This window comes from Equus quagga, chromosome 15 (assembly GCF_021613505.1).
Source record: "Equus quagga isolate Etosha38 chromosome 15, UCLA_HA_Equagga_1.0, whole genome shotgun sequence".
Taxonomy (NCBI): Eukaryota; Metazoa; Chordata; class Mammalia; order Perissodactyla; family Equidae; genus Equus; species Equus quagga.
The window spans coordinates 29,091,256-29,117,272 of record NC_060281.1 but is presented as its reverse complement, the minus strand read 5'-3'; the positions used below and the strand labels follow the sequence as shown (position 1 = coordinate 29,117,272).

Below are 26,017 nucleotides of genomic sequence, written 5' to 3'. Positions count from 1 at the left end.
AGCTGAGTGGTCACAGGTGAGCTGGGTGGTCAAAGGTGAGTGCAGCAATCAGTTCCTAGCCTAAGGAAAGATGCTTATCCCTAAGGAAATGCCAATGTGGGGGAAAGTTGCACCTTTATCTCAAGGGCCTTTGTTCTGGCCATAGGAAATGTCTAAGCAGATATACAATGAGTGCTCAACAGCCGCAGTCAGGCCCTTTTGGAAAAAAAAACAAAGTCAGGCCGAATTAGGTTTATACCAAATGTCTTCCTCAAATACTGCAATATATCCTATTGCTTGCCATTTTTATTTGTCATGAGTAATGTTGCATTCTGTTTTCTGGGAACAGAAAGGAAATTTCCTTTCCTTCCCTGACAGCTGGGTTTTTCTCCCAGTTCCTCGGGGGCAGGCACTATATCTTCCTTTGCTTTCAATTGTTGTTGTGGTTGTTATTTTATGTAGTGGAAGTGCTTAAGATGTTCTTTTTTTCTCTTTCACACTCCAGTCCTGTTTCCTTTCCGTAGCCATTCCATGCAGGAAAAGAGGAATTCTCTTTCCCTCTGTGGCAAGTCAGTTTTCAGAGGATAGGAGCCATTATGGAAAGCTTGTCTTTTTTGTTCAGAGAATAAAATTGGTTCATATTCAGTAACTTTTGACTAAAAAAAATTTTTTTATGAAGTAAAATCAGTAAAAGCATGGGTAAGGGTCTGGGATTTTATTTTCCCCTATTTTGAAGCTAATAATTAGCCTGCTACAGTTCATGGATGCTGACACAACATACGAGACTCCTGGATCAGAGACAAAGGACTTTATTACTCATGGCCCAGCAAGCAGCACAAGCATATGTTTGCATTGGTTCTCCTTGCCCCCCAAGTCCCATGGGAGACATGAATGAGCTCAGATGGATGCCTGCACATGTATTATAGGAATGGAATATTGAGCTTGGAGAATTCATTGCTTTTGTGGTAGGTGGTATACAAACCTGCTCTTTGTCCTGGAGGGGGACATTACTTTATCCCTCAGAGCTTTTCTTTGCAAACACAATCCTGAGATCTGGCCTAGATAAGGAGTGGTCAGCGTCCTGTGTTTTTGCCATACCCAGCAAGACATGTAGGAGTGTGAGAGACCCATGGAGGAGTAGCTCTCCCCATAGTAAGTACATACAATAGGTAATTCATAGAAATCTTAGAAAGATTTATTGTGAAATATTTACCATACAAAAAGATACAGAGAGTAATATAATGAACAACCATGCAGTCACCTCCCAACTCAAGAAATAAGCATTATCCATACAGTTGAAGCTTCCTGTGGACTCCTCCCCTTGTCCCACAGGAAAGCACGTTCCTGAATTTATCATGCCAGTGCATTCCTGTGTATCCCTTAATATCATACAATATTGTTTTGCATGTTTATAAACTTCTAAAAAGTTTACTATCATTTCAAAAATTGTTAAAGAGCCTTTTTATGTAGTACCATTTTAGGCCTTGTAGAAAAAATATTGTAAAGATAAAACTCTTGCATGTCATGATCTCATGGTCCAAGGAATACCAAAAACACTAAAAAGACAGCTTAGTAAAAGGAAAGAATGTGTGTGAAAAAATAAAAATTGGTAAACAATATATAACTCTAAAGTCAACTATTTAGTATATGTAAGGGCTAAGTTAAGGATGGAGTGCAAAACACCATTCATTGTTGGGATGGAAGATAGTGACTGTGAGAGGCAGCAACAGTGAGAATTACAGAGATGAGATTCATCTAGACAGTTTGTCATCCAGGAGAGAAGATTATGCTGTGAGGAGGTGGCCTTAAAGTGATCCAGCCAAGAGGATGAGAGAAGGGAGCTGGGAGTAGTTAGCCAGCAGGGCAGTTAGTTAAGAGATCCGTCGACCCAGCCCTCTGTCAGATAACCATTTTGGTTAGGAGGGATGGCTAAGACTAAGCCCAGATCTCAAAGGGCTTAACGTCTAATTGTGCAGGAGTGGTTACACATGGGAAAATTAGAGTAAGACCCTCTGTGATTATGACTTAAATGTGTGTTACAGATTCCAGGAATGTAGAAGAAAAGAGTTTAACATGAGTTGCAGCAGTTAGGGAAAGAAACCTTCAATGAGAAGTCTTGAGTTGGGCCTTGAATGGCAGATCAGGATGAGGATGCTCCAGGAAAGGGAGTGAGTCACAAGAGCACATGAGCAAAGGCTGGAGTCAGTGAGTGCAGAATAGTGAGAAGACTGGCCTGTGTGAATTTTTTATATCCAGGCCACTTGAACCTATAGTTTCCCATGGTCTGGATTTTGCTAATTGCGCAGTTATGGTGCAGTTCAGCAGTTTTCCTCTATCCTTTGTATTTCCTGCAAATTAGCAGTTGGGCCCAGTAGCATGATGAGATTCAGGGTCACTGTCTTTGGCAAGACTATAGATGACTGTATATTCTTTTATCACACCAGTAAAGGTATGTGTAAGGGTCTGGGGTTTCATTTTACCTTACTTAACAAGCCGATAATTAGCCTGTTACTGTTTCATATTCTAACTTCATGGAGCTCCTTCTTCTGTTTCAAGTAGTGTTAAAAAATATAATGGCTGGGGCTGGCCCCGTGGCGCAGCGGTTAAGTGTGCACATTCTGCTTTGGCAGCCCGGGGTTCGCTGGTTCGGATCCCGGGTGCAGACATGGCACCACTTGTTAAGCCATGCTGTGGTAGGCGTCCCACATATAAAGTAGAGGAAGATGGGCATAGATGTTAGCTCAGGGCCAGTCTTCCTCAGCAAAAAGAGAAGGATTGACAGCAGATGTTAGCTCAGGGCTAATCTTCCTCAAAAAAAAAAAAAAAATATATATATATATAATGGCTTGCTTTCTGAGATAGTCTGGTCTGTCCCCTCAACCTACCCTAGTTTTATTTGGGCCATCTCTTTTCTTCATTTCTGCTGTCCCTATCTTGCTTAATTTGAATTCCTCTCTCAGCAGTTTCTTCTCAGTGTGGGGGCCCTGTCCTAGGAAGGAGCCTTGGTTAGTTCCATGAGTTATTGGTGTTAGACTGCTCAAGTTCTTTTGAGCCTCACTGAGGATCCCTTTCAGCAGACAAACCCCTCCAGCTTCAATAGCTATTCTCAAATTGACACACGTTGCTTTTCATGTAGTCCTTGGTTGTCTTAGAGTCCTGCTCCCTGGCCCATCAGATGCCCTTTTGCATCCCTCTGGGGTGATCTGCATGGCTGCTTATAGTACTCATGTCTTGTGGCTGTTGATGTTTTTTCCCCTCCTGCTTGTATGAGGGAGGTTTGTGAGGATGCTTTATCTTCTGGTTTTGTTTTAACTGTTATCCATGGGCTTTTTCTGTTGCTATCTAGTTGCTGTGTTTTTATGTGGGGATTCAGAAACATCAAAAGGCTAGGTGGCCACTGCTATAGCCATTTCTCCGGAATCCCTATCGTAGGTTCTTGAGTAGACAGATGACACAATCATGAATAGAATGATAAGTCTCACCTAACATCTTACATGGCGTAGAGACTGTGGTCACTAGTCAACATTTGTTCTTTAACTTTTTCTTTTCTCCAAATTGAGAAGTGTTATTGGCCCCCGTTTAGCAGATTTCCAAGGAAATAATAGCTTCTTATCATCTCTCTTTTTAGGTTCACTAAGAATCTTTCCCCAGACAAAATCAATTTGAGCACCTTGAAAGGAGAGGGTCAGCTGACCAACCTGGAGCTGGATGAAGAGGTTCTACAGAATGTGCTGGAGCTGCCCACCTGGTTAGCCATCACTCGGGTCTACTGCAACAGGGCCTCCATCCGGGTGAGAATGGGGCTTAGAGTGCTGTTCTTTCTTTGGCCAGCAGGCCTGCTTTCTTGAGGGGCGGCTCCCACAGTCCTGAGTCTCTGCTCTTCTCTTTCAGATCCAGTGGACAAAGTTGAAGACACACCCAATTTGCTTGGTAATGGCCTTTCTTGATTGCAAGTACTCAAATGGGATGGCTGGGGCAGGGCTTTAAAAGATCTGAGAGAAGGTGGAGAGGAGTCCTGATAGGCTGTCCCTTTTGGGAGTGGTGGGTGCTTCTGTCTGGCTTGTGAGCTTCTCTCTGAAACAGAGTGACTGTTGTCTGGGCTTATTCTGGAACTGCTGTGCAGTACAGCAGTTAGCATTGAGACATAAGACCCAGAAGTCCTGAGTTATTGTTTTGTTTTTTTATAACAAGTTTCACTTCCAAGGTTCTACCTTTAGATTTCCTTTGGAATCCTGACAAAGGAAACATTAGAAGTTTAGTTCATGTTGACTGTTGGGTGATTATCAGCTGAAAGCCCTTCAGGAACTGATTGATGCATATCTTTATCCCAAAGACTGGAATCCCCAGGAATAGTAATATCTCTGTAACTTGGATTTACGTTTCAGTTTCCTGCTATGAGCTAATCCCATGCTTGTCCTGGAGTTCTGCTGGTAATGGAAATGGAGGGGGGAAGATGAGGCCTCTCCTTGCAGTTCAGTTTGTTCATTCATTCATTTGACAAACATTTGTTGTCTGCCCACTGTGGGCTCAGCACTTGACTAGGCATTGGGGCACAGAGATGAATAAGACACAGTCTGTGCTGTGTGGATTTTTGTGCAGATGCTTAGCTCTCCATGGCTTTTATTTCAGTGTCTGGATAAGGTAGAGTTGGAGATGAAGACGTGTGAGGAGCCTCGGCCCCCCAATGGACAGTCTCCCATTGCCCTCGCTTCAGGACAGAGGTTAGTTGCTTTGGGCCCTATTATTTCCAACATATTAACTTGTCCAGATTACCTTTTAGTTAAAAAATAAAAACTTTCATTATGGAATTTTCAAACATACACTAAAGTAGAGACAATACTGTAATGAACCCCCATGCACCCATGATCTCACTTCAACAATTATAATTTTTCCATTCTTTACTCACCTTTCTCCTATCACTGTGTGTGTGTGTGCTGAAGTACTTGAAAGCAATTCCAAGAAACCATATGATTCCACGTGTAAATATCATGTGTTTGTAACAGACAAGGATTGTGAAGAAAGAAAAAACCCCCCACAATACTATTATTACAATCAATAGAATTAGTAGGAATTTCTTAGTATCGTCTGATACTTATTTCATATTCAGATTTCCTGAACTATCTCTAAAATATTTTTTTACAATACAGTGTGGATCCAAAGAGCTCCACACATTACATTTTGGGGTATGCCTTTTAAAGCTCTTTAATTCTAAACAATCCCCCACCCCATACTTTTTGTTTGTTTTTGTGTTTTGTTTTTGAGGAAAATTAGCCCTGAGCTAACATCTGCTGCCAGTCCTCCTCTTTTTGCTGAAGAAGATTGGCCCTGAGCTAACATCCATGCCCATCTTCCTCTACTTTATGTGTGGGACACCTGCCATAGCATGGCTTGATAAACGGTGCATGGGTCCATGCCTGGCATCCAACCAGCGAACCCTGGGCTGTCAAAGCAGAGCTTGTGAACTTAACCACTACACCACCAGGCCAGCCCCCCAATACTTTTTAATATGCCATTTATTCTTTGTAGAAACTGGATTATTTTTTCTAAAGAATTTCCCACATTTTTTATTTTGGCTGATTGTGACCTCAAGGTGTCATTTAAAATGTTTCTTGTTTAATCTGGTAGTTAGATTTAAAGGCTTGATTTGATTCAATATTTTTGTTTTCTTGGTAAGAATACTTCATAAATGGTACAGTGTGTTTCCTATCCTCACATGTCAGGAGGCACATAATCAGTGGATTCAGACCATGTTGGCATGATTTATCCATTACAATAAGTTCGTCATTTACCTTTCACCTCATGGTTTAAGGACCGCTGATGATAGTTGTCTAGATCGATTATTTCATTTTAGGATGCAAAATGCAGTTGGTCCAGTGGGTCCCTGAAATACGGTTGGTCCAGGAATTTCAGGATAAATGCTGGATTCTTTACCTTTATCAAATTTAAGAATTATGAGTTGACAGCCTAATAATCTCCAAAGAGATTTTTTTGCGGGGGTGCAGAAGGTGAAGGAGGCTTATCATTTTGAATCCATGAATTTTTTGGACAGCTTTATTAAGGTATAATTGACATAAAATACACTGCACATATACAAAGTATACAGTTTCACAAGTTTTGGCATATGCGTGCACCCATGAAACCATCAACACCGTCAAGATAATGAACATATCCATTATTCTCATACGTTGTTCTCCTTTGTATTCCTTCCCTTCCCTGCACCCCATCCCCAGACAAACATTGGCTTTCTGTCACATATGTTAGTTTGCTTTCCTATGATTTTATATGAATGGAATCATGTAATATGTACTGTTTTTTGTCTGCTTTTATTTAGCATAATTATTTTGTGATTCATCCATGTTCTTGAGTGTATCCGTACATTCCTTTTATTACTGGGTATTATTCTATTGTGTGGATAAATCACAACTTGTTTATCCATTCACTTGTTAATGGATATTTTATTTCCAGTTATTGGCTATTGTGAATAATGCTGCTATAATCATTTATATACAAGTTTTTGTGTGGCATGTGCTTTTATTTCTCCTGGGTGAATGTCTAGGAATGGAATGGTTGGGTGGTATGGTAGGTGAGGGCTTAACTTTTTTAAGAAACAGTCTAACTTTCCCAGGGTGGTTTACTATTTTACATGCTTTTACATTTATATTTTTTTACATCCTACATTTGTTTACTTTTTAAATGTGTTTGTTTTCTGTCGTACCTTTATAATCATTATTCTTATTGATGTTCGGATGTCCTCATCTTTGGCCAGTGAGAGCCTTTCAAAGTTACCGCCTGTGTCCTACAGACAAGACCCCAGTAATCTTCCTGTTTTTAGATGGAACAAGATGTTTTAGGCTTCTCTTATACATCCTTGCCTGAGACCTGGAATCAGACATTTCTCCCAGGAACCCTGATTCTGTTTAGTGAGAAATGCTATTTAGAGACAACAGTCTGGGCAAAATTGTATTCATTGAGTTGTCATTGCTTTAAGGCCTTTTTTAGTGTTCGGTTCTAGGGAAAAGTTACTTTTAAGAAAGAAAAGTAGGGGCTGGCCCAGTGGCGCAGCAGTTAAGTGTGCACGTTCCGCTTCGGAAGCCCAGGATTCGCTGGTTCGGATGCTGGGTGTGGACATGGCACTGCTTGGCAGGCCACACTGTGGTAGGCATCCCACATATAAAGTAGAGGAAGATGGGCACAGATGTTAGCTCGGGGCCAGTCTTCCTCAGCAAAAAGAGGAGGATTGGCAGCAGTTAGCTCAGGGCTAATCTTCCTCAAAAAAAAAAAAAAGAAAGAAAAATAAATGACAATATCCTGATATTTCTCAATTCAAATTAAAAAAAGAGGATTTTGAGTTAATTTTTTAGATTTTAATATTTTCCTAACAACAATAATATAATGAATGATTTACTTTTTTGCTAGTTTCAAAAAATAGCAAAACCAATATTATAACTATTAATAAGACTACTGAATGCAGTAGATTTCTCTATGCATACTGTGTTTTAAAGTCACTTGAAATCATTCTTTATATGGTTGGGCACCAATTTGACATACAGAAAGTTTCATTTGTTTGTTTTTTTTTTCCTAAAGATTTTATTTTTCCTTTTTCTCCCCAAAGCCCCGCGGTACATAGTTGCATATTTTTAGTTGTGGGTCCCTCTAGTTGTGGCATTTGGGAAGCCACCTCAGCATGGCTTGATGAGCGGTGCCATGTCTGCGCCCAGGATTTGAACTGGCGAAACCGTGGGCTGCCAAAGTGGAGTGTGCAAACTTAGCCACTAGGCCATGGGCCGGTCCCTGTTTCGGTTTTTTTTTTTTTAAGACACTTTGTTTTTAGAGCAGTTTTAGGTTCACAGTAATATAGAGAGGAAAGTATAGAGGTTTTCCCTATATCCTTTGCCCTCACACATGTATAGCCTCCACTATTATCGACATCCCCCACCAGAGTGGTACATTTGTTGCTATAGATGAACCTACATTGAGACATCGTAATCACCCAAAGTCCATAGTTTACATTATGGTTCACTCTTGGTGGGACATTCTATGGGTTTGGACAAATGTATAATGAATGACACATATCCACCATCATGTTATCATACTGTGTATTTTCACTGCCCTAAAAACCCTCTGTGCTCCGCCTGTTCATCTCTCTCCCCCAATCCCTGGCAACCAGTGGTCTTTTTACTGTCTCCATAGTTCTTCATTTTCCAAAATGTCATATAGTTGGAATCATACAGTGTGACTCTATCTTTTTTTAGATTGGCTTCTTTCACTTAGTAATATGTATTTAAGATTCCTCCATGTCTTTTCATGACTCTAATAGCTCATTTCATTTTATTGCTGAATAATATTCCATTGTCTGGAGGTACCACAGTTTGTTTATTTGTTCACCTGCTGAGGGACATCTTGGTTGCTTCTAAATTTTGGCAAGTATGAATAAAGCTGCTATAAATGTCCACGTGCAGGTTTTTGTGTGGACATGTTTTCAGCTCCTTTGAGTCAACACAAAGGAGTGTGATTGCTGGATCATATGGTAAAGTATGTATAATTTTGGAAGAAACTGCCAAACTGTCTTCCAAAGTAGCTGCACCATTTTGCATTCCCACCAGCAATGAATGAGAGTTCCTGCTGCTCCACATCCTTGCCAGCATTTGGTATTGTCAGTGTTTTGGATTTGGGCTGTTCTAATAGGTATGTAGTGGAATCTCGTTGTTTTAATTTACATTTCCCTGATGACATATGATGTAGAGCATTTTTTCATATGCTTGTTTGCCATTTGTATATCTTCTTTGATGAGGCATCTGTTAAGGTCTTTGGCCCATTTTTAAAATTGAGTTGTTTGTTTTCATATGGTTGAGTTTTAAGAGTTCTTTGTATATTTTGGATAACAGTCTTTTATTAGATGTGTCTTTTGCAAATATATCCTCCCAGTCTGTGGCTTGTCTTCTCATTCTCTTGACACTGTTTCTCACAGAGCAGAAGTTTTTAATTTTAATGAAGTCCAGCTTATCCATTATTTCTTTTAGGGATTATGCCTTTGGTGTTGTATCTAAAAAGTCATTGCTATATCCAAGGCCATCTAGGTTTTCTCTTATGTTATCTTCTAGGAGTTTTATATCAGTTTGTTTTTAACTTTTAAGTTATTTTTAATTGACTTTTGAACTATGTAAAATTACTTAGTTCCAAAGTTAAAACTATAAAACAAGGTATGTTATATGTATGTATGTTTGTGTTGTCCCTATTCCTTTTCTTACACAAAATGTAGCATACCGTAAGCACTTTTCCCCTTGCTTTTGTCTTTTGAAAGTATATCCTGGAGATCTCTCCATAGAAGCACATAGAGTGATAGACCTTATTCCTTTTTGCACCTGCAGAATACTCAGAATATTTTATGGAGGCATCATAGTTTATATAGCCAGTTGTCTATTGATGGATATTTGAATTATTTCCAAGTTTTTGCTGTTATAAATAATGCAGGAATAAATGACCTTGTTCATAAGTCACTTAATATTTTTCCAGCATATTTTAATTAATTTATTTATTTGGAGGAAGATTAGCCCTGAGCTAACTGCTGCCAACCCTCCTCTTTTTGCTGAGGAAGACTGGGTCTGAGCTAACATCCATGCCCATCTTCCTCTTCTTTATATATGGGACGCCTACCACAGCATGGCTTTTGCTAAGCAGTGCCATGTCTGCACTCGGGATCCGAACCAGGGAATCCCGGGCCACTGAGAAGCAGAACATGTGAACTTAACCGCTGCGCCACCGGGCTGGCCCCAGTACCGTTATGTTTTTATGGCTGAGTAATATTCTGCTGTATGGATATATCACATTTTATTTTTCGATTCATCAGTTGATGGTCATTTGGGTTGTTTCCACTTTTGTTGCTAGCATATTTTAGGGTAGATTCCTAGAATTGGGACATGCAAAGGGCAAATGCGTATATAGTTTTGATAGACATTGCTAAATTCTCTTCCATAGGATTTTATAATTTTGTGTTTCTATCAGCAATGTGTAAGAGATCTTGTTTTCCCAAAGCCCTTGCTAATAGAGAATATTATCAAACTTCAGGATTTTTGCCTAATCTAATAGATGACATATAGAATTTCAGTGTGGTTTTTTTGTACGTTATATTGAAGTGCATGAATCCTAAGTGTATAACTCAGTGATTCTTTACAAAGTTAACACATCAAGAAGCAGACTACATGGGGCCGGCCCCGTGGCCGAGTGGTTAAGTTCACGCGCTCCACTTCGGCGGCCCAGGGTTTCACCGATTTGGATCCCGGGCGCGGACATGGCACCGCTCATCAAGCCATGTTGAGGCAGTGTCCGACACGCCACAACTAGAAGGACCCACAACTAAAAATATACAACTATGTACTGGGGGGCTTTGGAGAGAAAAAGGTAAAAAAAATAAAATCTTGGGGGGAAAAAAAAAAAGCAGCAGACTACTTCCAGAATCCCAGAAGCCTCTGTGCCCTTTCTAATCATACCCACCCCCAAGGATAACTTTTATCCTGCTTTTTACACCATACGTTAGTTTTCCCTATTTTTAAAATTATATAAATGTAATCATATAGTATGTTGTTGTTTGTGTCCAGCCGCTTTAGCTCAGTATGATGTTTGTGAGAGTCATCTGTGTTGCCGCATGTATTTGTACTTCATTCATTCTTGTTACCATGTATTATTCCATCACACACCACAGTCTATCCATTCTGTTGTAGATGGACATTTGGTTTCTTTCCAGTTTCTGGCTATTAGGTAGGTATACTGTTGCTATGTGGAACTGTTCTCCATCATTACAGTGGTGGTTGATATATGACTATGCATTTGTCAAAACCCTAGACCTGTACACCACAAAGAATGAATTTTTCTGTATGTACATTAAAAATATGTAAGAAGAAACAAGAGTGCTGCTATGAACATTCTTGTACATATCTTGTAACATATGTACACATTTCTGTTCTATATATACCTGGCCATAGAGTTGCAGGGTCATAGGCTGAGCATATGTTCTGCTGTAGTAGAGATACTGCTAGACAGGTTCTAGAGCACTTGTACTACTTTTCCCACTAGCAATACATGAATTCCAGTTGCTGACACTTAGAATTGTCTATATTTTTATTTTAGCCATCTGTTAGGTATGTATCACATTATGATTTTAATTTGCATTTTCTTGATGATTGGTTTATTGAAATTTTGGATATCCTCTTTCATAAAGCATTGATGTAAGTGTTTTGCCCATTTATCTTTTGGATTGTTTTTGTCTTTTTCTTCTTAATTTGTAGAAGTTTTTTATATATTCTGGAAACAAGTCCTTTGTTACATATGTGTATTACAAATATCTTCTACTCCGTAGGTTAACTATTCCCCTTAATGTTTTTTTATTGAACAGAAATTATTAATTCTAATGTAGTCCAGTATATCTATTTTTCCCTTTATAGTTAGCACTTTTTGTATCTTGTTTAAGGAGTCTTTTTCTATCCTAAGGTATGAAGATATTTTCCTATGTTTTCTTCTAAAAGCTTTAATTTTTATTTTATTTTATTTTTTTTAAGATTGGCACCTGAGCTGACATCTGTTGCCAATCATTTTTTTCTTCTTCTTTCTTTCCTCTTCTTTTCCCCAAAGCTCCCCAGTACCTAGTTGTATATTCTAGTTGCATGTCATTCTAGTTGTGCTATGTGGAACGCTGCCTCAGCATGCCTCGATGAGTGGTGCCAGGTCTGTGCCCAGGATCCAAACTGGCAAAACCCTGGCCCACCAAAGCAGAGTGTGTGGACTTAACCACTCAGCCACAGGGACGGCCCCTAAAAGCTTTATTTTTTGGCCTTTCACGTTTATATCTATAGTCAATCTTGACACTGATTTTTTTTGTTTTAATGTAAGATAGGGGTCAATATTATTTTTTCTCCTTATGGATATCCTCAAATTGACCATGCACCATTGTTGAAAAGACGATCTTGGGGCTGGCCCGGTGGCACAGCAGTTAAGTACGCACATTCTGCTTCTCGGTGGCCTGGGGTTCGCCAGTTCGGATCCTGGGTGCGGACGTGGCACTGCTTGGCAAAAGCCATGCAGTGGTAGGCATTCCACGTATAAAGTAGGGGAAGATGGGCATGGATGTTAGCCCAGAGCCAGTCTTCCTCAGCGAAAAGAGGAGGATTGGCAGCAGTTAGCTCAGGGCTAATCTTCCTCAAAAAAAAGAAAAAATAATTGTAAACATTGCCCTTTAAAAAAAAAAAAGAAACAAAAGATGATCTTTTCCCTACTGCACTGTCACCTTTGTCATAAATTGTCTCTCAGTGTAGTTTTGATTTATGAGTGAGGTTGAACATCATTTTATGTTTGATGTCTATCTGCATTTTATTTTTCTGTGAACTGTCCATACTTTGCCCTATTTTTGTTGGGCTCTTGGCCTTTTTCTTTTCAGTTTTTTGAAGCTCTTTATACATTTGAGATATTAGCCCTTTGTGATATAAATTGCAAATATAGATATATTTTTTTCATTTTGTAATTTCCAGACCTCCATTTTATCTCTTGTAATGAGAACTGATTTCACCTTCATGTCAAGAATGTCTGTGTTTTCCACATCCAGAAAGACTTTAAGATGGCCCTCATTCCTGCCCCTGCCGTTTCTGACCTCTCGCTGTGGAAGTACGGCTGTGCTCTTTGGGATATATTTGACAGGGTAAAGGTGGCACTGCTCGTGACCAGCGTTCACAGGATTAAACCCCTTGCTCACCTGGCTGTACTGCTTTCCTCTTTCCACTACTTTTGCGGAGTGTGCTCTGTCTTTGAAGATTTTATATGAACCTAGTGTCTCCTTTCTGTAGTTATACCTCCCCTCACAGCCAGTATTTAAGTATTCATTTAAGTAGTTTATGGACAATAAAGAGACTTTTCAATCTATTCTTTCTAATAGGAGGGAGATTGTTTCCAGGTTCAACTCTTTTTCTTTTACTCCATTCTTAAAAAAAAAAAGTCCCATTAAAAAGAGTACTAAATCATCATAAAAATTTTTAGAAATTTAAAAAATATAAGAAAGTAGAAATGGAAGAAAAGAAATAAAGAAAAAAAACGAATCCACAGTTCTAGCACCCAAGGACTGGCACTGCTAATAGTCTGGTCTGCTGTCTTCCAGTAGAAGGAGTGTGCGTGAAGTCTCACGTGATTCTGAACGCTGGTCTGCCTCCTTTGTTGTAGTGAGTATGGCTTTGCCGAGAAGGTGGTGGAGGGGATGTTCATCGTCGTCAATTCCATCACGATCAAGATTCACTCCAAGGCTTTCCACGCTTCTTTTGAATTGTGGCAGCTCCAGGGCTACAGTGTCAATCCCAATTGGCAGCAGAGTGACCTCCGCCTCACCCGCATCACCGACCCCCACCGAGGAGAGGTGACATCCCTAGCATTGCAAGAGGAGGAGAAATTGAGGGGATTCAAAGTAGGACTATTCTTAAAGGATGTTATTCCTGCTTTGGCAATTTCCTCAAGTGCTCCCCCATTCCGGGGAACCCAAGAATCCCTTGTGTCCAGTGTTACTGCTACATTCTTTCCTCAGTTATGGATCTCTGATCCACTGCCTTCTCTTGGTAGGATCCCAACCAAGAATGGTGGGAGTCTCTGCCTTCTAGTCTTTTCCCCTTGCACCTTCCTGTCTCTTGGTTAATTTCATCCACAGAATTAAGGGATTTTACTTTTCTCCTTCCAGGTTTTAACATTCAAGGAAATAACTTGGCAAACACTTCGAATTGAGGCAGATGCAACAGACAATGGTGATCAGGACCCGGTCACCACTCCACTGAGGCTTATTACCAACCAAGGCAGGATCCAAATAGCCCTCAAGAGAAGAGTGAGTGTGTTCTCTGTCCTCGTGAAAACTTCCCTCTTGTGTTCTCCTAGACAGCCTGGGAGTTGATGTTCCCTGTTTTTTGAATGTTATTGAAAGAGGAGGGGCTGCAATTTAGTGTTGCACAGTATGCACCAATGAGAGAACATTTCCACCACCCTGTCATCTCAGTTTTGGAAACCACAACTTTTACCCATATGTAGGGACACTGACATAGGCACCTGGCAGTTGACTATTGCTACTTCTTGTTAATCACGGAAAACTTTAGTAGTTTTGTAAGAAATTGTCTCTCCGAAGTGCTTGATGCTTTCCTTTCACACACTGGGGGTTTAAAAGCCATCTCTGAAATTGATAGTCACTTTGAGGAGTTGGAATCATACCAGATATTGAACCCTGTGTTCTGTGTGGCTCCTTCAGACCAAAGATTGCAATGTGATAGCCTCCAAGCTGATGTTCCTGTTGGATGACTTGCTCTGGGTGCTGACTGACTCGCAGCTCAAGGCTATGATGAAGTATGCAGAGTCGCTGAGTGAAGCCATGGAGAAGTCAGCCCAGCAGAGAAAGAGCCTGGCCCCTGAACCTGTACAGGTTAGAGGCAGAACAGATACCTTTCGAGCGGCTGGGGAGATGGCAGGCCACACCTAATTCATACCAACATAGGTGGAATCTAGACTTTCTTAGGCTTATTTGGGGGATTTGCCATTTACTTCTGGATGTGCATAGGCTCTGCCTGTGCCTCTGATTTATTCATTTATTCTGTTCATTGGATGCCTCCAGTGTGTTAGGTATACAGTGCTAGCCACTGGGAAGGAAAAGTAGAATAAACGTCTTGTTCTTGTCCTTGGAATCTCACTGTCTTAAACCATGAAACATAAATAAGCTATTACAAGGCGATGTGATAAGTGCTGTAATAGAGGTAAACACTATGCCATGAGAGCACTAAGAAGAGGCATCTAATTCTCTGGGCTGAAGGAGGGCGTTTAAGGAAGAATTCCTGGAGGGGATGTTTTAGCATCAGTCACCTAAGTGCTGGGGGGCGAGAGCTTGGAGAGCAAGTCCAACCTCAGAACCGTACGCTGACAGTTACTAGACTAATGAGAGTTAGGGTTGTTTAGGTGGGACAGACCTAAGTCAGCTACTAGGCAAACTCTTATGAGAGGGAAGGGGCATCTTGCTAAATTGTGATTTTATTCAGGCTGAACTAAAGCTTAAAGAAAGCCTGCAAGGAGCCTTTCTGGGTCTGGATGTCTTGTTCTTCTCTCTGTCACGTGTAGATCACCCCACCTGCTCCTAGTGCCCAGCAGTCTTGGGCCCAGGCGTTTGGTGGCAGCCAGGGCAGCAGCAACAGCAGCAGCAGCCGCCTCAGCCAGTACTTTGAAAAATTTGATGTGAAAGAGTCTTCCTACCATCTCCTCATCTCCCGCCTGGACCTGCACATTTGTGATGATAGCCAGTCCCGAGAGCCAGGTACCTGTGAGGTCTGGGTCTGGGCAGGGTGGTCCATCACTGCTTTCAGCTCTGGGCAAAGCTTGGGGATGGAAGACTCTTTTCAAGACACTGTGGTGTACTTGGTTGGCTTCCCTTAATCACAGGCACTGCTTGGGCCTCAGCCCTCCAGTGGCAGCTCTCTTTCTGTTAGTGTAAGGCAGTGCTCTTCAGCCTAATTTAGGGTGCAGCAGAACCCCCTGTAATAAGAGAATACCGATGCTGGGGCTCTCTGCAGACCCCACTAAAACAGAATCTTCAGGGTAGACCCCGGCAGTGTATACCTTTTTTTTTTCCCCCCAAAGTCCCTTGGATGGTGCTGACCACTGGTATAAGCTTTTAGAAAAGTAAATTCAACTATAGGAAATCTCAGAATTTTCAGATTTTTGAGTCAATTCAAATTATTATTATGTATAAATATTCTCTTCCCAAGCAGAGAGGTTATGCTGTGTTCTTGTCATGCTTTTATGTTCATTAGAGCTACAATATTATATACACATTTATTCAGAATGAAAAAGTAATTGACTCATTCCTCTCCTTCAAGAGCCTTGGGGAAATCCCTTAACCTCTTGGAGTTTCTTCATTTGTGAACTTGAGTTAAATCATATCTTACTCCTTTACCTCATAGGTCGTTGTCAGGCTCAAATGAGATAATATACTGAAGTTGGTGGACCTTAATTATAGGCGAATATTCAGTATTATTACTTTGCTGCCTGTTCCTTCAGTACTCTGTGGTCTTTTTATACTCCCCTTTGCCACCAGCTCTTAGTTTTTGATGCTTTCACAGGGTAGATTTTTTTCTTGCTGCCTTATCCTCTCTGAAGGTTATGTTTGTCTCTTAATGAGACCTAGACTCAGTTTCCTTGGGGGAACCAACCTTTTCTTGCTGGAGCACCAAGCAGCATCACCTGTCTTGCTTCGCTGTTTGTTGGTCTTGAAGTGACTTCAGCCCTTCTCTACTCCAACTCCAAGAGACCCAAAAGGAGCATAAAGATTGTTTTTGCCACCACAAGAAATAAATTACTCATTGGTTTGCTACTCACTTATTTTGGAAGTTCTTTGCTAAAACTATTATTTTGTTTGGTTATTTCTTCCAAGTGTTATTATAAAGGCTTTGGTGTTTTTGTTTTGTTTTGTTTTTAATCTTTTCAGAACTCTTTATTAAGACTACATAATTGAGAGTTTCATCCTCTTGCTTGATGAGGGGTATATAGCACTGTCCTCTTCATGTGGCAGGGTCCTGTAATCCACACTAAGATGTGAATGACTAGCCTTCCATGGAGCCTAAACTAATTTATTTATTAAACTAATCAAATTGGTGGAATTTAAGGATGTTTTAGATGAGATATTTTTAGATAGGGGGATAACTCCCAGCCTACCATACCTAGGTGTGGTATATGACTCTGTGAAGTTCCTGTGACTTTGACTCTTCTCCTTGGATTTGGGGAGAAAAGGGAAAGGAGAACTCGGTGGTACAGAAAGGGCTCAAAGATTCTCTGGAGTTGTGTCCAGTATGGCAGCCACTAGCCACATATGACTATTGGGCACTTGAAATGTTGGCTGATCCAAATTGAGATGGGCTGCAGGTGTAATTACACATGGGGTTTCGAAGATATAGTACAAAACAAGTGTGTAGAATACCTTGATAATTATTTTCCTATTGATTACATGTTGAAATGTTAATATTTTGGGTATATTGGTTTAAATAGTATGTATTAAAATTAATTTCACTTTTTTAAAAAACTTTTTTTCATGTGGCTGCTAGAAAATTTAAAAATACAATGTGGCTCACATTATGTTTCTACTGGATAGCATTGCTGTAGAACTTTGTGTTCAGTATGTAGCCAGTAGCTACACGTGTCTGTTAGAATGAGATAAAATGAAAAATTCAGATCCCCATTTGCACCAGCCGCATTTCAAGTACTCGATATAGACTATGGCCTAGAAGATGTCATCAGCACAGAAGGTTCTTTTGGACAGTGCTGCTCCTTGAAGAGACTCCTTGAAGGCCACAGCTCCCTGCTTTTTCATACGGGACGCTAACGCCTAGACGTTCGGCCCCTGGCTGGCACTCTCACCTGTCCTTTGGTATCAGAGATGAAATTATTGGAAACTGGGTGGGTTGTTGAGGACAGCTTGGCTTGAGGTGGGGCAGCACAGTCTCTTAAAATCAAACTAGAGCAGCTCATACTTCAGGCTTCAGAAAGGAGGTTGGTGGTTGATCAGGAAGAGAGTGTCGCCTACCTCTTTTTAACTGTTTTCCCTCAGGATAAGGTCTGTGACCCAAAATCTTTGTCTCTTAAGGCTAGCTGTCCTCTTCCGACCAGTTTATTGAAGAACATTAATTAGTCATTTCTGTACCCTATTTATCACTTATGTCTCATATATGATTATGTGTTTATAATTAAATATGTGGCAGTTGGTAATTATATTTGATTTCAATTCTAGATCCTATTTTAATCTGCTCAGTCTGTGTAGCTTATTGTTCTTTTAGCTCCAAATAACTCCAGTGGAGGGAGCATGGCTGTGAAACTCTCTCCCTCCAGTACCCTAGGTCATGCAGTTTCAACTGGGATATCCTCCCACAGCAGGTGAAAATTGGTTCTTCTCTTTTAGGCAGCTTTATTGAGATAGAATTCACATACCGTATAATTCACTCATTTAGAATTTACAACTCACTGTTTTTTAGTATATTCATAGAGTTGTGTGATCACTATAATCTAATTTTAGAACATTTTTGTCCTCCCTAAAAGAAACCCTGTACCCATTAGCTGTCACTCCCCATTTTGCAGCCCTAACTAACCACTGATCTACTTTTTATCTTGATATTTGCCTATTCTGGACATTGAAAATTGGTTCTTTGGTGAGAGGTGAGGGTGAAAAAAATCTTAGATGTAACAACAGTTTGTGACCTTCCAAAGCTTAACCCTACCTGACAAAATTTTATTCCTTAGTATTTTAATTTCTCTCCTTGGGTTTTCTTGTAGTCATATGCACAGCATTGACATTGAGTTCATGGAAGATACACAGAATGTATGGAAGATCAGTGCTATAAACTATGGCGAATTGATGGCTGTGATTAGAGGACTTTCTCTCAATCGGTTGCCTGGTCTCACAGTCATATGGCGAGAGGTGGCCTGTGCATGCCTGTTGGCTGCCTTGTCAGTGTTGTTTATATTTCATCCTCAGTAATTTTGTGATTTGAACTTTGAGAATTAAATAAAAATAGTTTATATTTTATTATCTAATTCTATAAGTTGTTGAACAAATCATTAATTTACTTCAGTGCTGAAAAGAAAAAATATTGACACTATCTTACTATCTAGCAGCTAGTTAAAAGTTATTTTCTCATATCAAGCAAAAGTTAAAAGATAAGTTCACTAAAAATAATTTTAAGAAATTTAAAATTTTCAATTGTTTTACTTTTGCTGAAAAATAATTTTGAATAATTAAAGATTTGATTGTAGGGGCTGGCCTGGTGGCGCAGCGGTTAAGCGCACACGGTCTGCTTCAGCAGCCCGGGGTTCACCGGTTTGGATCCCGGGTGTGGATAATGGCACCGCTTGGCAAAAGCCATGCTGTGGTAGGCGTCCCACATATAAAGTAGAGGAAGATGGGCACGGATGTTAGCTTAGGGCCAGTCTTCCTCAGCAAAAAGAGGAGGATTGGTGGCAGTTAGCTCAGGGCTAATCTTCCTCCAAAAAAAAAATTTTTTTTGATTTTATTGCTATTATGTATTTATATAAATTGCTAACTTGCATATGTAATTTGATACATTATAATTTATATAAGAAATAAATTACATTAAAAGTTACTCAGCAAATATAGTTATAAAGTTAAGTTAAATATCACAGCTTTACATTTTTTAATTTAACTTTTAAAAGAATTACTTCATCTTTCTTAACCCTACATTGAAGAAAAGGAATAAGCTTTATACTTATTCTTTTTGTAAGTAAGTACAGATAGACATGTAGTACATAAGCAGATATACAGTATATCTGTGGTATTAATGTTTCATGGAGAGGGAGCATTTAGGGGAAAAATGTCTAAACAGGCTCCTTAGAGGTGGTAATTATGAAAAAAAGATGGAGGAACAGGAACAGTGGTGTAGGTAAATCTCTTAGTAGGATGATGATTAGTCCAGAACTTGAGGTGGTGAAATCTCGATTGGATGGAAATGACCCTCCTTGTTGTAGGTTTACCACCTTGTGCCTGGAGGATGCCCTGGGACTTCCCTCCCCTGAGTCAGGGATGGGATGGAAGTGCAGAGCAGGATAGGTCAGACAATGTACACATGTAGAAGAAACAGTCCCTACTCTTAGAGTTCCTCCAGTCTCGTGGGAGAGAGAAAATACAAACATGGAAAGTGCATTTATTTAGTAAGAATTAAATGTAAATTCAAGATAAACATAATACAATATTTGACTTATTGCTAAAAATTCCAGTTTACCTAAAATATTCTGTATGTTTATTTTATAATGTCCTTGTTAGTGCACTGTTTCTAGTGTTCCCGGGTACTTTGTATGTACAGTAGGTCATAGTTGTCTGATATCACAGCTTTAGCTCTGAGGCCAGGATATGAAAGGAAATAGTATGGGTCCTGTTATCTGGGGAATTTGGCTTATGCCTCTCCAGGCGTGGGGCTAAGGGATAGCAATACTAGTATTTTTAGGTTTGGGGGAACCAATCAGTTAAGGTTGTAAAGTGTGTCTGGGGTGACCTAGAATTGGAATTCCTGAATCCTGAGTTTTGCAGTTTCTTCTGCCTTTCTGGAAATCTAGCAGCCGTTTACAGAGACAATGGAATATACTTGTTCTGATCTTTTAGAGCATGCTGGCTGTTGCATCTCCAAAGAGGAGGGCCGCAGCCTTGCACATCACCTAACATCATGGCCTTTCAGCTGCGCTTGTGTGTCAGCCAGGCTTTGGAGCTGACCCTCAAGAGGACTTTGAAGTGCTTCAAGTGGTATTTAGGCCTCTTTGTTTCTTCTGCTGCTGTTCACTTTTACTTTTCTTTCATAGGCGTCTCTGCAAACAGACTCATGGGTGGTGCAATGCAGCTTACCTTCCGCAAGATGGCATTTGACTATTACCCCTTCCACTGGGCAGGTAGGAGAATTCTGAACGGGGGTGGTACTAGTGTGGCCCAGGTATTGAGGGCAGATTTCTGGGTTCATCCTTGACTGCCCAGCAGGAGGGTGCCAGGGATTGCGGCACATGCTCAGAGAGGTGTTGGGAGAGGACATCTTGTGGAAACTTTCAGGGTCCACTATTGATGATTCTTTACCAGTAATGAAGTTGGAGGAGAGGCAGTGCTTGAGATGTTCCCTTTTATTCAACCCTCTGCCCCTTACTTCCACCAGTTTAGAGCCTCTCCAGTAGTCCATAATCAAAGATGGCAGCAGTCAGCAGCTGGCCTTTAGGGAGCCTTAGGGAAAAATCACATATGGAATCCAGAGGAACCTGAGTGCTCTCACTAGATAATTTTTACTTATTCTAGAGAATTCTGGATTGGGGCTGAGGGATCAGATTCTGAACTGTGACTATACCACTGGAAAGGAAAAATTGGAACATTGGATCATGATCTTGGACTAAAATCTTTTTGTTTTGTTGCACAGGCGATAGCTGCAAACATTGGGTACGGCACTGTGAGGCCATGGAGACCCGAGGCCAGTGGGCCCAGAGGCTGGTGATGGAATTTCAGAGTAAAATGGAGAAGTTGCACGAGAAGACGGATCTGAAATCACCCTGGCACCTGGGGGTAGACTCGCCCTTCCGGAGGAAAGCAGGTGGGTTATGAGGAGCTGGAAGACTCCCGTTGCTAAGCCTCTTGCCGTTTATCTTTGAATATCCAGTGGAGATAGCTAGTGCACTAGCTAATTATCCCAACTTATTCCTAGCTGTTTATCCCAACTTTATCCCATGGAGAGACATCAGTGACTCTTTTCTTTAGAGGCCTGTTTGTTTCCAGGGATAGCTGCAATGTTGAAGGGAGGTTGTTAATAACCTCTATTCGATAGACTGTTGCCTTGGTCTTAAGGAGAGTACTATTTTTGAGTTCCAACCAGAAGACAGACAGTGTTAAGCTCTCTTTCTTACATATAGCATTAATGATCTTAGGATTTTTACTTTCTTAATTCTATTAATAATACAAGTTGAATGTATCTGATCGTCTTTTCCACCTTGTTATTTTTGTTTAGATTCTTTTTCTAGTCCTCGAAAGAACCTGCTTGAGAGAAGCCCCTCTCAGGGCCGACAGGCTGCCTTTCGGCCTCCAGCATGGAATCGCTTACGCTCTAGCTGCATGGTAATCCGGGTGGATGATTTGGACATCCACCAGGTGAGGAGCCCAGGACACAGGGGAGCAGGGAGTTGGAAAGGGGGAAGCAGTTCATTTGGGAGGCAGCAGGTGGGAATAAGGCTGTGGAATTTGGGGACTGTTCCCCTCACTTCTGGGTGGATTGACGCTTTGTTTCTTTCTGAGCGTGGCCCCTGAGATCAGGATGTGGGATTCCCCTATTTCCTCTGAATACCCAACTATAGACTTCCCTCTGAAAAAACGAACCTGTGGATAGTCAGGTGTGAGAATGCCTGGAACACGTGTGAAAGCACTCCGCTCCCGTGACAGACTTTGGAAGGATAGCAGAGGCTTTACACTACCTGAGAGGTGACTGAGGAAATTCTGTTCCGGGTGCCGTACCGATGCTAACAGCAGCTTGCGACTGTGTAGGTTTCTACAGCTGGACAACCCAGTAAGAAGCCATCCACACTTCTTTCCTGCAGTCGGAAACTTCACAGCCTGCCCACTCAGGTCTCTGCCATTCACATTGAGTTCACAGAGTATTACTTCCCAGATAATCAGGAGCTTCCAGGTAGGCATCCGGTCTGGTGATTGCTTACTGTCTAGCGCGTGCTCTTCACCTTGGTCAGTTTTGGGGGCACTGCTTATATTCTTATTTAGCGTTAGGTGTTTGAGTTAGTACAGCACACCTTTGTTAAAGACTCTGCCCTGTATAAATATGCACCTTTGCTCTCTTGATAGTAAAATGAATATTAGCTGGTAAGTAAGAGTCGAGCTGTTACTTTGTACCTGATGATTCTTTTTTTCCCTGCTTTCCAGTTCCCTGTCCCAATCTCTACATTCAGTTCAATGGTCTGATATTTACTATGGATCCTGTGAGCTTGCTCTGGGGAAATCTCTTCTGCCTGGATTTATACCACAGCTTGGAGCAGTTCAAAGCTATCTACAAGCTGGAAGATTCAAGCCAGAAAGATGAACACTTGGACATCCGACTGGATGCCTTCTGGCTGAAGGTAAGGAGAAAGTGGGGGTTTTGTTCCCTGCTGGCAGCCACAGCTGCATTTCCCCGGTGGCTATCATCCAGGGTTCTGCTCTGTCCATTTGATAGAAGTAAGAAAAACAGTAAAACAGTCTCACAGCCCAAATGGTCTTTCACGTGTGTATTGGTGGTGGGTTGTGGAGATACTCAGACGGCCATTCTGAATTGGGTTTCATTTTCTTCCTGAAGGTGAGCTTCCCGCTGGAGAAGAGAGAGCAGGCTGCGTTGCATCGTCCCCAGGCCCTTGTCTTCTCTGCGTCAGGCCTGACTGCCACCAACACACGTCATGCCCCACATTGCAGCTGTCCAGACCTCCAAACTCTCTTCCGGGGCTTTGCTGCTGCTGAGTTCTTTCATTCCAATTATGTGCACTTTCCCAAGGTTCCAGGTGGCTTTAGCCTTCTGCATATGCTTTTTATGCACCATGCCTTCCAAGTGGATCCCTGCTTCCCTCAAGCTAGTACCTTCTCTCCCCAGAGGCTTAAGGCTTCCCAGGATCTCTGGTCCATCCACTTCACCCAGATCTCCTTGGACTTTGAGGGAACAGAGAACTTCAAAGGCCATGCCTTGAATTTTGTGGCCCCCTTCCCCTTGTCCATTTGGGTCTGCCTACCCCTCCGCTGGCAGCAAGCCCAGGCACGGAAACTCCTTTCAGCCACAGAAGGGAGGCTGAAACCATCAGCTAGCTTTGGCAGTCCTGTCCAGTCTGAAGCCTTTGCCCCTGACACTGTGTCCCATCAGAGGTCAAAAACCGAGCATGATTTGAAAAGCCTATCAGGCCTTACGGAAGTCGTGGAAACTCTGAGAGAAGGCAGTGGTGGTGTGGACAGCAAAGGGCCTCTGGCAGAGCTGGAGGATACAGCGGATGTTCACATGCTTGTACACTCTCCTGCACATGTCCGTGTGCGACTTGACCACTACCAGTACTTGGCTCTACTCCGCCTGAAGGAGGTGCTACAGGGTCTTCAGGAGCAGCTTACTAAGGATACAGAGGCCATGACTGGGTCTCCCCTGCAGGACCAGACAGCTTGCATTGGGGTGCTCTTCCCCAGTGCTGAGGTGGCTCTGCTCATGCATCCTGCCCCTGGGGCTGTTGGAGCTGACTCTGCAGGTTCAGATACCACCAGCCTCATAGATTCAGAGCTGTCTCCTTCAGAGGATAGGGAGCTGAAGTCTGATGCCTCCTCAGAGCAGGGCCCAGCCAGCCCTGAGAAGGTTCTCGAGGATAGTGGCCTGGAAAATCTGGTTGCATCCCAGGATAGGCCACTGCCTATCCATAGCAATGGAGAACTGCAGGACTCAGATTCTCTTGCACAGCAGGAGGCAGGGAAGGGCCATGAGGCAGTGGATTCCTTACAGGCCAAGACATTAAGCAGAACCCAAGCATCCAGCTCACCAGCTGCACTGAAGCCCCCAGATGGCAGGGATACCACTGTGAATGGACAGGGCAAGCTCATCCCCTTGAACATTGAGGGAGAGTTGTCAAGTGCTATTCACATGACCAAGGATGCCACCAGGGAGGCTCTACATGCCACCATGGACCTCACCAAGGAAGCTGTGTCCCTCACTAAGGATGCCTTCAGTCTGGGCAGAGACAGAATGACCTCCACCATGCACAAGGTGTTGTCCCTGCCTCCAGCCAAGTGAGTGATTCTCTGCCTTCTTCACTCCCCATCTCTTCCTCCTAGCTCTGGTCATTGGGCTAAGGCCTCCTGCTGTGTGCATTTGTAGACTGGGAAGCACCAGATAGTCCAGGAGAATGCATAGAATGGCCTATTTAATGTGGCAAAGCCTTTAGTTTTCAGAGCTGCCTGCAGGGCGGCAGAGGAATTTTCGGGCTGCTTAGAGGATACAGGTATACCAAATGGAGAGACTTATTTTCAGGAACACGTCTATTCTGTGATAGGGAAAGAACCAGAAATTGCAATAAAAGAACACAAAATCCCATGGATTTTCACATTCCTCTATGTAAGCCTATTCTTGGTCAGTTTTCAAGTCAACAGTTATTGCTTCTTAGAATCATGTTATCTCGTCTCTCACTGATTTACTATTGTTGATACACATCTGCTATCTTAGAGTAATAATACTTGACATTTGTGTGATGTTTTATTCTTTTCAGTGAGTTCTCATGTAACATTTTGTTTGATTTGATTCCCACAGTGGCCCGGTGAGGTAGCTACAGATATTTGTATTCCCAGTCCATAGCTGGGGAAAGTGAGGCTTCAGAGAGGGTGAGCCCATGGATCCTATATCTTGTAAATAGAAAAGTTGGAGCTTTGGACTTGCCTTTCTGGTACACCTATCAATGTCTGCCAGACAAATAGAGAAGGAGGAATTTCATCCATTCATTCAACAAATACTTTTTGAGCCCATACTGTGTGCCAGGCTCTGCGTTAGGCACTGGAGATACAGTAGAGAGTAAGCCGAAGAATACAGAAATGCACAGTCAGAAGTGTGGAAAGGTACAGATTTTTCCATGGGTGCCTTGTAGTTTTAGGAGAAATAGTGAAGACTATGGGAAATCTTTGCTGTGGCATGTTGTAGTTGGGGACCATGGTTTGAAGGTCAGTGGCTTTAGAGCTTTTGTCTAAGTGGATTGTCTTAAGTGAGTCTCTAAGCAATCCTGCGGGTGTGCTGGTACCTGCTAGGCATAGGTAGTCTAAGAGGAAGGAGAAAGGAAAACTTAAGGGGATAAATGATATAATAATACTAGGCAACATTTATCCAGTGCTTTCTATGTGTCAGGCACTGTCCTATATACTTAGAATATTAATCCATTGAATTCTTGTAACAACCCTATAAGGCAGGTACTAATATCACTCCTCATTTTACAGATGAGGAAACTGAGGCTCAGAGAGGTAAGAAACTTGCTCAAGATCACACACGTTGTGAGTGGTGGGGCGAGGATTGAAAGCCTGGACTCCCAGTCACCAAATGTGCTGCCTTTTCTAAATGGAGAAGAGTAAGGGAGATGGGAAAAGAGGAGAGGTGGAAAAGAGAAAAGAAAGGTGTGTGATACAAGCTCTTCTTTACACACCAATATTGCCTTCCTAACTGCCAGGCCAGTGGCCTTTTCTGCCCGCTTCCTCCTGGGCTCCTCTGTGGCAGTCAGCCCTGCTGGTCAGTTCATTCTGAGCACTTGTAACCCTGCCCAGCTACTCTCACCTCTTGGAAGGAGTCTTTTCTTTTTCCTTGGCTGCTCTCTTCTTCCTTTTATCCTATAAATGTAACTGTTCCACAGCACTAGGCTGTCTGTATTCTGATCACTTTTATCATAATGTTTATTTTTTTAATTATAAAAATGATTTGTGCTTATTTTATTGACAATGTAGAAAATAGAGGAATAAAGAAGAAAACATAAAAGTCACTTA

General features: G+C 41.7%; 1 protein-coding gene across 2 annotated transcripts in view; it reads left to right on the top strand.

Annotated features, from left to right (window-relative positions):
* Positions 1-26,017, top strand: part of BLTP3A (bridge-like lipid transfer protein family member 3A) — a 70,824-nt gene that overhangs the window by 30,364 nt on the left and 14,443 nt on the right. For both annotated transcript variants that reach the window (XM_046640761.1, XM_046640760.1), the window contains exons 2-14: positions 3,608-3,770; positions 3,871-3,909; positions 4,609-4,700; positions 13,180-13,369; positions 13,685-13,825; positions 14,240-14,410; positions 15,097-15,289; positions 20,329-20,415; positions 20,925-21,095; positions 21,507-21,646; positions 22,037-22,178; positions 22,427-22,620; positions 22,836-24,289. In XM_046640761.1, the coding sequence (XP_046496717.1) occupies positions 3,608-3,770; positions 3,871-3,909; positions 4,609-4,700; positions 13,180-13,369; positions 13,685-13,825; positions 14,240-14,410; positions 15,097-15,289; positions 20,329-20,415; positions 20,925-21,095; positions 21,507-21,646; positions 22,037-22,178; positions 22,427-22,620; positions 22,836-24,289 (3,177 nt within the window). The remainder of the gene's footprint in view (positions 1-3,607; positions 3,771-3,870; positions 3,910-4,608; positions 4,701-13,179; positions 13,370-13,684; positions 13,826-14,239; positions 14,411-15,096; positions 15,290-20,328; positions 20,416-20,924; positions 21,096-21,506; positions 21,647-22,036; positions 22,179-22,426; positions 22,621-22,835; positions 24,290-26,017) is intronic.